The sequence below is a fragment of the Ctenopharyngodon idella genome, chromosome 18, assembly GCF_019924925.1.
Source record: "Ctenopharyngodon idella isolate HZGC_01 chromosome 18, HZGC01, whole genome shotgun sequence".
Taxonomy (NCBI): Eukaryota; Metazoa; Chordata; class Actinopteri; order Cypriniformes; family Xenocyprididae; genus Ctenopharyngodon; species Ctenopharyngodon idella.
The window spans coordinates 4,063,637-4,075,660 of record NC_067237.1 but is presented as its reverse complement, the minus strand read 5'-3'; the positions used below and the strand labels follow the sequence as shown (position 1 = coordinate 4,075,660).

The 12,024-nt window shown below is 36.2% G+C and overlaps 2 protein-coding genes across 3 annotated transcripts in view; both read left to right on the top strand.

The window, feature by feature from the left end:
- Window positions 1–2,522: 2,522 nt before the first annotated feature.
- rpl35a (ribosomal protein L35a) lies at window positions 2,523–7,529 on the top strand. Its single transcript, XM_051870997.1, has 5 exons — window positions 2,523–2,625; window positions 3,126–3,163; window positions 3,289–3,441; window positions 5,218–5,362; window positions 7,462–7,529. Exons 2-5 carry the CDS (start codon window positions 3,153–3,155, stop codon window positions 7,483–7,485), a joined length of 333 nt encoding a protein of 110 aa, XP_051726957.1. The 5' UTR covers window positions 2,523–2,625; window positions 3,126–3,152; the 3' UTR covers window positions 7,486–7,529.
- A 1,163-nt stretch (window positions 7,530–8,692) lies between these two features.
- abcc5 (ATP-binding cassette, sub-family C (CFTR/MRP), member 5) overlaps window positions 8,693–12,024 on the top strand; it is a 35,782-nt gene continuing 32,450 nt past the window's right edge. The window contains exons 1-2 of one of the 2 annotated variants that reach the window (XR_007926250.1): window positions 8,693–8,851; window positions 10,820–11,007. Coding sequence is in view for 1 of the 2 variants with exons in the window: in XM_051870993.1 (XP_051726953.1) it covers window positions 10,891–11,007 (117 nt within the window). In the remaining variant the exon portion in view is untranslated. The remainder of the gene's footprint in view (window positions 8,852–10,819; window positions 11,008–12,024) is intronic. The other variant, XM_051870993.1, reaches the window with a different exon arrangement.

Here is a 12,024-nt window from a genome sequence, read left to right as displayed (position 1 = left end):
TTCACTCGCCGAAAACAAGCACCGACCAATGACAACAGACAGAGTCTGATCCTACAAAGTGTCTATTGCTGTTGGTCGGTGTCTGTTGTTGCATTGGAGTATAGAGAGATAGGCTTAATCCTCACTTATTAAGGCAAATCCATGCCTTAACAAATGAGGAAAAAGCCTATTTCTCCATACTCCAATGCTAAATAAAAGTACAATTTAATAAAAATACATTTAATATTTAACAAAGACTGCACATGACTGGACTTTTGGTGGAAGTGTTGTCTGAATTTGATTTATAAATAACTGGTTACCCATAAAGACCTTCCCTTTTGCAACTCCCTAAAAGGTAGTTTTCCCTTATTTTTTTTTTTAAATAAAGGATTTTTGAAGACGAAAAAAAAAAAACTTATGATTTTTTATTTTATCATAAGCATTGTCCACTTACTTTTCGTTTAATAAATTGTGCATCTAGATTGTTATTTAAAAGCAAACTAAAGCAATTTTGACACGGAGTGAATACGGAGCTGGGGTTTTTTTGCACACAAAACCTGCGAAACTTTCATTGCTAACTACACTGAACTACTGTAGTGTTGTAACAATCAATATGGGTGTGCAACTGCAGTGTGATAAGTAAATATATGTTCATAAGTTGGTGGATAATTTCAATGCTCATTAAGAGACAACTTATTTATATAATTAGTAAAACGTATCAAATCTATACGTAGAAACATTGCTATTTAAGTTTTGAGTGTTTAAAATGTAAGGAGGGGAGGGGGCGCCAAATGGGGATCTCGTCAAGGGTGCCAAAATGGTCAGAAGCGGCTCTGATTGTAAGACAGGGATTGTAAGCTGCAGGTCAGAGTAATGGGCATGCCGACACAATGCTACAACAGAAAGCCTGTATCCGAAATCGCATACTTCCCTAATACGAAAAACAGTATGTGACAAAAGAAGTATGTCCGAATTCACAGTACTCACAAAAAAATAGGCAAAAAGTACCCGGATGACCTAATTCTTCCAGCAAGATTCTGAAGTGTGTATTCAATGGACACTTTACTATCCCATGAGGCCACGGGAGAGGATTTGTAAATGGCAGTGAAGTGATGCAACCAACTCTGGTAGGTCACATGATAACGACAGCATGGCATGTAGTATGTCCGGATTACATTTATACTACACACATGCATATTACATAGAACATACTTTTTTAGCGGTGGCAAAGTAATTAGCCTGCTTATTCAAAATAAGCCTAAAAAAACCCTTCTCCACAGTGTAACAGGCAGCTTTCACAACCAATTGTAAAGACCTTTTGGCACATCCATTACTCTGACCTGATACCCACACTTGCTGGTTGTTGCATCTAAATTTTCATTTGGCTCAATTAAATTTCTGTGAATTAAATTTTATCATTTTGTGGAAACAGGCTGTTAACAATGGCTCATTCTGAAAGTATATGTTGAGTCAATGAAATAAAAACTTAGTTTACCCAACCATGTTGTAAATAAATAGCCATATTATATATATATATATATATATTTTTTTTTTTTTTTTTTTAATTGTAGTAATCTTTTTTTTTACCTTATTGAAAATGATATTGGCAAAGCAACCTGAGTGAATTGTTTATAATTGTTTAAAATGGATCACTTAATTTCAAGCTTTCTGTTCGAGTTCATGTTTCTACAACTGTGTGCATCTACAAATGCAAGTTTCCTCTGAACTAACCCCAGCTTCTCGTTCAAGATCTTCCAACATTTTCTCCTAACAGGCCTTGTTTGTGCACATCAGGAAGAAGATTGTCTGGATAAATTACTATAAGCACCTATAACAAGCAGCATTTTTTTAATTTATGAATTACCACCATTTACATGTTCACAACATATTTGGTAACTGAATGCTTATTTAGTGTTATAAAGTATAAGTACTGATATCACTAAGAGACAAGAACTTAATGCAGATCCAAATTGCTATAAATAATAATTTGATAGTTCACCCAAAAATGAAAATTCTGTCATCATTTATTCACCCTCAAGTTGTTCCAAACCTGTATGAATTTCTTTCTTCTGCTGAACACAAAAGAAGATATTTTGAAGAATGTTGGTAACCAACAGTTGATGGACCCCACTGATTTCCATAGTATGGAAAAATAAAATAATATTGAAATCAGTGGTGTCCATCAACTGTTTGGTTACACATATTCTTCAAAGTATCTTCTTTTGTTGGGTGAATTATTCCTTTAATATTTATATATATGTTAATTTTCTCATAATGCAAGTTAGTTTCCTGTCTTTTTGCACTTTGTTAACATTGTTTTAAGGTAGCCTATATAAATAAATATAAATTGAATTGATATAATTTTGGAAAAGTTGATCTATATGTCCACTTGTCACAATATACAATTGTTAAAACGTCAACATTACTTAAAGAACACATTTTATTATTTATCATTATTGTTATTACTATTATTACTATGTTGTTGTTGTTGATGATGATGATTTAAAAGAAACTTGAAAAGTGGTATAATGTGAATACGTTAGAAACGCTTTCATTTCAGTCAGGCAGATTTTCAGACACCGTTGTCAACATTTTCCCAGCGTTCCTTGCGAGCGGCCTTTTCCTCCATTTTTGAGACTGAATCAGGTGAGCGTTTTAGAGCTCGACTTTTAAAATGTGACATTTTAGCATTGTGCGATGTAAAGTAACCCGCGATTTCTACCAGTATTAATAAAAATATAAATTAAGTTCATATTCGGCAGAGTTTTGCCATGTACGACATAAGATGCTTTGGATTTTAAGCGGATTGTTTGAGCCAGTTGGCTCAGGCTAAACTGCGGTCCGGAGCTCCTTTCTGCCCATTAATGTCAAAACTGCTGTCAAAACATAGTTTTTTGTTAATCATTTGTGATGTTTACTACTCTGGTTAGCTTGTTTTGAAGGCGTACTAATAACTATAAAGTACGTATAACTTTGTATGAGAAATTAGCCTCATAGCATTGAGGAAGATAAACATGCAGCAGCTCTGAAGCTGCTGTGGATATAGCCAATGTAAATATATTAACTAAATCCTTGACCTGCGAGGGACTACATATTAAATGACCCTCAGACTAAATGTTTTTTTTTTTGTAATTTTGTCATTTTAGGTTGGTTAGCCTGGTCAAAGCATCATCATGCCCGGAAGGTAAGACACGAAAGCTGTCAGCATTGTAAATCTGAGGCATAATTCAGCGTGATGATAATGCATTTAAGTGTTACTCGGCACATGCACATAGATGAAGACAGTTAACCCGTTTTCTCCTCTTTTAGGCTGTGGAGTAAGGCCATCTTTGCTGGCTACAAGCGTGGCCTGAGGAACCAGCGTGAGCACACTGCTCTGCTCAAGTTAGAGGGAGTCTACAACCGCACAGAGGTCGACTTCTACCTGGGCAAACGCTGTGCCTACGTCTACAAGGCAAAAAAGTAAGTGATGCACGGTAAAGTGTGGGACGAGTGGCATGTGTGAGGAAAGGTTTGACTCCATGCTGCAGTCTGTAATATGTGTGTGTGATCATGCTGTCAATGATGCCTTGACACATTGTCCAGTATGTTCACTTTTATATGAAAGTTGTGCTTGATGCATGTGTCTGTTCTCATTTTGAATTATTAATTGCCGCTTAATATTCCAGAAGTTTATTTGATGTATTTTATTAAACTGTTAACCGTTACCCTTTTGAGCATAGATCTGAGCTTAAATGGTTGTAAATCATGAATGTTTTGGAATACAGACCTAAGTTTGGTCTTTTTAAATGCTTAAAAAAAATAAATGTAAAATGTATAAGTTTAAATTTACTGTAAAGTATACTACTAATCTAAATGTTTATTTCTTACAAAATATATATTTTATATAAAAAAAAAAATTCGACTAGAAAATCAAAGCCATATGTCTAACCAAGTTCAAGTGTTCCAAATTTGAAGTTGATATAACAAAAATTAAAGGATTATTAAGATTAAGGATTATTAGGATTAAGATCTCCCCGTTCATCTTTGGAACACACATTAAGAGATTTTTGATGAAATCCGATGGCTCAGTGAGGCCTGAATCGCCAGCAAGAACACTCCCTTTTTCAATGTCCAGAAAGCTACTAAAACACATTTAAAACCATTCATGTGAATACAGTGGTTAAACCTTAATATTATAAAGCGACGAGAATACTTTTTGTGCGCCAAAAATAGCGACTTTATTCCACAATATCTGGTGATGGGTGATTTCAAAACACTGCTTCATGAAGCTTCAAAGCTTTATGAATCTTTTGTTTCGAATCAGTGGCGCGTATCAAACTGCCAAAGTCACGTGAACTATTGAAGTTTCAAAACGCTTATGACGTAACGAAGACTTGTTTATTGAAATCGTGTGATTTTGGTGCTCTGAACCACTTGATTCGAAACAAAAGATTTGTAAAGCTTCGAAGCTTCATGAAGCAGTGTTTTGAAATCGCCCATCACTAGATATTGTTGAATAAAGTCATTATTTTGTTTTTTAGCGCACAAAGTATTCTCGTCGCTTTATAGTATTAAGGTTGTACCACCGTAGTCACATGAACGGTTTTAAATAGGTTTGTAGTACCTTTCTGGGCATTGAAAAGGAAGTGTTATTGCTGGCGATGCAGGCCTCACTGAGCCATCGGATTTTATCAAAAATATCTTAATTTGTGTTCCAAAGATAAATGAAGGTCTTACGGGTGTAGAACGACATGAGGGTGAGTAATTAATGACAGAATTTTCATTTTTGGGTGAACTAACCCTTTAACTAAACTAAAGTTTGTGATGGGGAAATAAGGCAATAATAAAAGCATGCCAAATGTCCCGCTAATGGGAACACTGACAGTTAACCTGCTATGTTGTGTGTGTGTGTATATTTTTATATATATATATATATATATATATATATATATATAATTATACACACACACACACACACACACACAGTTTAGTCCAGTTATTTATTTTTTGATCATTATTGATATTGAATCATTGAATGTAGTTTTTTGCATGGAAATGTCAGATTATGGAAGTAAAATTGGTTGTGAACTGCTTTTTATGTTGACTTTAAATACAGAGACTGTGAAGATGATCATGAAACATGTTTTGACCCTTCCTATGCAGAGACGTTTCATAATTTGTATTGATGGTCTTATTTTGGTTTTTGTCTTCATAGTCTGCAGTGTGTTTAATGTGAGTTATGTATGTTTTCTAAAGGACCACTGCAACACCTGGCGGTAAACCCAACAAGACACGTGTCATCTGGGGTAAAGTCACACGGGCTCATGGAAACAGCGGAATGGTTCGTGCCAAGTTCAAGAGCAATCTTCCCGCAAAGGCTATTGGGCACAGGATCCGTGTGGTAAGGGTCTTAAAGTTTCTCTCTGACTTTAAGTATCAATAATGTCCCTGGTTCTACTTTGTGTTTGCCCACTATATGCTTGCCTTTATAATGTGGCAGTGGTTTAAACTGGGTTCAAGACAGTGCTGTTTAATTAACATTGCCTGCACATAAGGTCTTGCTGGGATCGCACACAGTTTCTGCCAATCTCATGTTAATCTTGAGTACCTATAGAGTAGTAGTGCATCCTTCATATCTCCGAAAAGTCTTTAGTTCTATCATATTTATAAAAGATACATATGCTGTACTGAGTCTTTCCGAAAACAGCCGAGCGCCTGGAGGCGTGCCGTGTGAGCGGAGCTAAAGAGTCACGAGCACATGCAGCTTTTGCGTAGCGATCGTCTGCAAGCTATCAATGGTCAGCTAAACAAATGTATTTAAACACACACAATACACCATCGCATTATCCATGGATAACTTTTGAATCAATATAGCGTATAGTGAATGATGAATTTATGAATTCACTACGTTCGTGTTGTTTACATTATATGCACTTAGGCGCCTATTGCCAACAAAACAGACATTTGAAGCAGTTTTACTCACCACCTGCGGTTCCAACTCATGACCGGGATCATTACCGCTGTGACCGCTTCATCTTTCAGTTTCAAACGATCTGTAAATCCAGTGTAGAACTGGGCCTTGTTTATGAAACCATAAGCGCCGATCCTGAGGGCTCGATCAGCCACGGAAAAACACGAGATATTCTCCATTCATTTTAACTAATAAAGAAGTGATTGCATCTATCAGTTTCTGTGGTTATTTTAATAAAAAATTTCGAGAGCACATCAATGTAATGTGTGAGCACAAAACTCTCAGCACCTCTTAACGCTGGGTTCTTTGGGAAACGAGGTTAGCTTTCCCCCACAACCAAAAACACTCTTCTTTGGTGACATTGTTGAATTCGTTGTCTAAAAACAAAGTGACAAATCTTTCTCAAGCAAGTCCTGTGCAGGGCTGCCGGCGTCTTCCGTAAAGCCGAAAGAAGCGCGTTGATGGGCGTGCTCTTGCTCTCTCGCTCTGGTCGATGTGTGCGCACGCTCCTCCGGGAGAAGTGCCCGTACAAGGAATTCCGCCCTTTATTACGTAATAAAGGGCCATACTCAAAAAACAAACAAACAAAAAAAACTGTCTGAAGTTTGTGAGCAATCTGAAGAGTATTTTTGGCACAGAAATACTGTTATACGTCCAACTCATTTTTTGAGACTTTGGCCATGTTTAGCATGAGAATCCAACTCTTTAACAGTGTAAATAAGTCAGAATTGCATGAAATGGCATTAGAAATGGCACCCTTTAAGTTTGAATCACTACTAACTTGTTTGTTCATTTGTATCTTGCAAAGTTGTTTTACATTGTCTCATCAGCTTAATTAAATTAATAAATTTAAAGATGTATTAATTCATCTTCATAGATATAATTAATCAGAGAAACTGCATTTCTTGCACATGTGAATTTAGGTTAGAAAACTTGCAAGAACAGTAAAAGTAGACCAGATTGGACTCTTTGCCTTCCTCAGTGTCACAGTAGGGTTTTTGTAGTTCTGTCGTCTTTATTTGCTAATGTAACAAGCACACCCGAGAGAGGATTTTGGTAACTTTTTACTTGATGTGATGTTTGGGCACACACGGGTACTTTTCTCTTTTATAATCTGCTTTAAGGGTACGTTTACACAACAACGATGTACTAAACACAGAAAAGCTTTTCCTTGTATCCTTGTTTCTGTTTTTCATGTTCAGATGACAACGTTGTCAAAACAATTTCCATTCACATGGACCTGCGAAATCACTGTATTCTGCTGTCACTTTGTAAAGAAACACTACACGACTATAGACTGAACATGTAATACGCATGCTCATGACATCAGTTTTCACAAACTCTGTTTTTTGTAGTTTACATGGAATTGTTTTCAAAAAACGTATACTTTGAGCTACGTTTTCATGCCCTTAAAACGCCGTTGTCGTGTAAATGGCTCCAGTGTTTCAAAAAAAGGGGAAGATGCTGTTCTACATGCATGTCACGCAAGTATCGAATGAATTACTAATTTTTTTTCTTTTTTTTTCCAGATGCTGTACCCATCTCGTGTGTAACATGCTTTTGTGTACAGACAATAAAAAAAATGATCGAAAAATTGCCTCTTTGGTCTTTTCACAACTTTATTCTTCAGTTTGCAAAGTCTTCTGCAACCACTTTGGAGTCTTGCTGCCTTTTGGCAACCTCTTTTTCGGTCGAGAAATAATTTATGCAACATCTGAGAAATGTACAGTTGTATCGAGCTGGATGTACAGAGGAACTGATGCTCCAGCAGGATCATTTGTACAAGAACTGAGTGTTATTAAGGGAAACTGCAGCTTTCATAATTAACACTTCCTTACTCAAGACTGCCTTGTTTACAAGAACACTTTGTCAGGGTTTATTATAGATCAGTGCTGAATTTGGGACGGCATACGATTACCATATCTTTCTATGGCAGAAATAGTAAATGTAGTACAAGTAATATACTAGTATGCGGTTCCGAATTCAGTGATGGACAGACAAAGTAGATCTAGAATCTAGAGGACATTGACTAGTGGGTGAAGATAAACTGCTGAGCTTATTCTTCTAACCTTTATATTTATCTTAAAACTAATAGTTTTCATATGTAGCTGGGAAGTGGCATTAGTAAAATAAGCCTTTCCACGTTTTTAAATGTTGACAATTTCCAGTTTCTAAATTTAATTCCAGCTAGTGTATTCATTGTGTGTATACATTCATAATATTTCTCTGCATTAATGTATACATATATAAATTTAGACATGTTTTAATACACATAAACACATATGTATAAACGTGTCTAAATTAATATATGTATATAATTTAATGCAGAGAAATATAACAACCTGAATCTATAAGCTCATTTATAACTTTTTAAATCCAGATGTACAGTTATATGGATGATGCTACTTAACAGAACTACTATACTGAATATTAGAAATAATAAAATATCAAACTGATGAGTAGAAATGTAGTATTGACATATTTTGGTTTCTACATAATTTATCTTTGAACGGGTTAGTGTGTCAGGTGTATTTTTCGAAAACGAGAAGAAAGATGTCCGCATATTGTGCAGTATCATCATCGCACTGTACTTTCTGCTATGGTAAAATTCCATTCCACAGCCTCAGGCTTATCATCACGTTGCAATACTAGCGTTTGACTGCAGAGGATGCGCGTCCCCTTCACTTGCGCAATAAGCCCCGCCTACTTACAGAGCTCTGACGCATTCATTGCAAAGTGAATTCTGGGTGCTGTAGTTCCAAACACATCGGCACTTGAACGATGTGAACTTGTAGTAGAATTCCACTACACTACATTTCCCAGAACGATATCCAGCCGAATCCTTCAAATAGCTGGTTTATAACGAAGTTGTTTTGCTCCATCCGCTGTTGAAGATCCGCAGACCTAACAGAGGAACAGGTATCTGCTGCAATGGACACTTTTATCTTTTATTCGATATGCAAAATAGGATTTATTGTTGTATGTTTTGCATGGTTTAATATCTGTAATCCTGACACCCTACTTGAAAAATATTTAAAAATGTTATTTATTTTAACTCAATTTGACATGTCCTGGCAAATTGACTTTTAATTCTATTGTATATATTGACCAATAATCAAAAAGCATCTTGCGTGTGAATATTGCGCTGTTTTTATGGGCAACGTCTTGCTCAGTGTCTTATATCCTGATGTAGGTGACATCTATTGTCTCAGTACAGTTCTGATGATGCACTCCGTTTAGACGGGATATTGAAACGCATTTAACTTATGCATTAGATATTACTGTTGATGATACTTGATGTATAATTGCAATCAATGAGACATAGATGCTTACAGAATAAATGGGAACATTTTCTCTAACAAACGCATTAACGGGATTATTACAACAAGAACGGTATTAGGGTGTTCTCTTTGCCAAATTAAAAAGAGATATCTGATTAAGTGATGTTAAATATGTATCTCCCCGTGATTTGTTTAGTCTAAAAAAGCCAGTAGATGTCCCTGTATGAAGCCCGTGCGGTCTGTTGTTTTCAGTCATATTTTCGGGAACTGTTTGTTCTCTTCTGGCTGGAGGAGATGCGAGGCCTATTACACTCAAATAAACAGGATAAAGATTTAAAGCTTTAACCAGCGGCATCTAATGTACTTTTACTGTGTCTTCCGAGAATGTAGCCATTAGTCAAAGCGTAATAACATATTCCCCAGATAAATGCCGCTCACACTCTAAATAAATCAATGTATTGATGTGTATATTCATTCACGACAGCATCATAATTGTCAAAGATATTCGCCGCGTCTCAAAATCTGGTGAGCTGCCTGTTTAGTCAACATGAATAAATAGCAACATTTTTGGGCATCGTAGGCGGTGGAGTCACGTGAATCCTGTCAAGAACTTGTCCGGACATATCGCATAAAAAAAGAATACAGTATATTTCGCCTAAAGGAAATGAAGCCTATTTTTAGAACCGCTAAGATGTTTTGCATTATGACATTGTTACATTGAGCACATTTCCCCTTATTCTCATTACTGTAATGCAGTAAAATAAAGTGTAAGTATGTATTCTAAGTAGTATTTATACATCGTGACAGTATTTGTTGTATTGCTGTTCATTTATGTTTATTCAAATTAAATAAATTGTATGTATTTACTGTATCACAGTAAAAATGGCTAATGGGAATTGCAAAACCAATGCATTACAGTCATGGTCATTTTGTGGTGAAAATGTGGTTGTCATGAAAATAAAGTATCCTTATGGTCCTTTTGTTTTGACTTTGGATTAATGGGGACCTATAATGCCCCTTTTGCAAGATAATATAAGTCTCTGGTGTCCCCAGAATGTGTCTGTGAAGTTTCAGCTCAAAATACCCCACAGATCATTTATTATAGCTTGTCAAAATTGCCCCTATTTGGGTGTAAGCAAAACACAGCGTTTTTGTGTGTGTCCCTTTAAATGGAAATGAGCTGCTGCTCCCGCCCGCTTTCCAGAAGAGGGCGAAGCTTTAACGCCTCGCACTTCGGTTGCTCAACAAAAACAAAGCTGGAGAATCTCACGCAGCCAAAATGAGGATTGTCAGTAATGGTGTTCAGCCTTACATTGTTCAAACCGGAGTCGACACTGATGGAGAGACTCAGGAAGAAGTTACAACTTTTAGAATTCCTACTACTAAAAATGACTTTATGCTGATAACATTACTGGAATTAATATTGGACTGTATAATGTTTGTCCATACAATAATTTACCTACAACAATACCATCCTGTCAGACTTCAGTGGTAGACTTAAATGGGATAAAAGGGGATTGGCGCATATAATGTGCTCAAACGATGCTGACTTTAAGAGTAACATTTCCATTCATGTTATAACCCATCTCTTCTCTCATCTGCTTAGATTTGGTGACTTTGACAAGATAAAAGATCAGAGTTGAAGCAACAAAAGCGCTCCTATGTTGGTAAAAGAAGATGAAAGGACATGATTTGGGAAAGGACTGTCTGGCATCTGGTTCTGTGTACAGGGCCGTATCATCCAGAGAGACCTTACCCAGTCCTGAAGGGAACTACGAGCTGTCTAAAGTGCAGGTTAGTCCATCATACGCTGCATGTCATTTATTGAGCTTTTTCAGATTTTTAATTGGAAATCAAATGTTTGAATTTACTAACCTTTTTGAACTCGTGATACAAAACACCAACAAGCATCAAAATATAGCACAAAATACAGCCTCTCAACTCTTATAAATGGCAATCAATTCTTACTTGTAAACGTTAATTCCATTTAAAAAAAAAAATACTGGAAGCAGTTATTTTCATGACGTTTTTGTTACTGGTTCTTGGATGCAACCAAAGCTCTTTGCCTTAAAGTGCGGGCAAGTTTACTGTTGCTCTGTGAAATTTCGCTGGTGTAATCCAGTCGTTACAATAGGAATAGGAGCTTCGCGTGAAGATTTTGCCACACAGACGTTGCTCATTTTCAAGTTGGTCACACAAATTTGCCACGTTGACCAACAGAAAGCTGCTTGGTTTGAAATGGACTTCTGTGTGAATGGCTTTTTGCAGAAATTTCGTTAACGTGAAAATACCTTTCAGAAGTATTAAAAGAATCATTAATGAACTGAAATTGTTAGGTGGAATCCGACTCTTTAAATTCCTTGCAAGTGTCCATCCTGATATATTCTACTCTTCTCATATACTTCTCATATAAAAGACCCACCTGACCTCTGAATATATTGCATGCACAGTTTAAAATAATAATATTCTGTTTAAGATTGATTCAGTTACTGTACTAAAGGCCCGTTTACACCAAGAAGGATAACTATAAAGATAACGATAAAGATATAGTTCTAAAAATAGTTCTAAATAAAAGAATGGCACTGTCCACACCACAGCTATAACAATAACACTATAGAGAAACAATATTGTTGGAATCATTTTCAGGGTGATTTTTTTTCAGGTGTTGAACGATAAAACATTGACAGCCAATCAGAATCCATTCTAATTTCGTGCATTTAAAACGGCAGACGACACTGCGGAGAAGTTAATCGCAGAGGTTCAGAAAAAGCCACCACTGTTTGATAAGTCAAACCCCCTTTTCAAGGATAC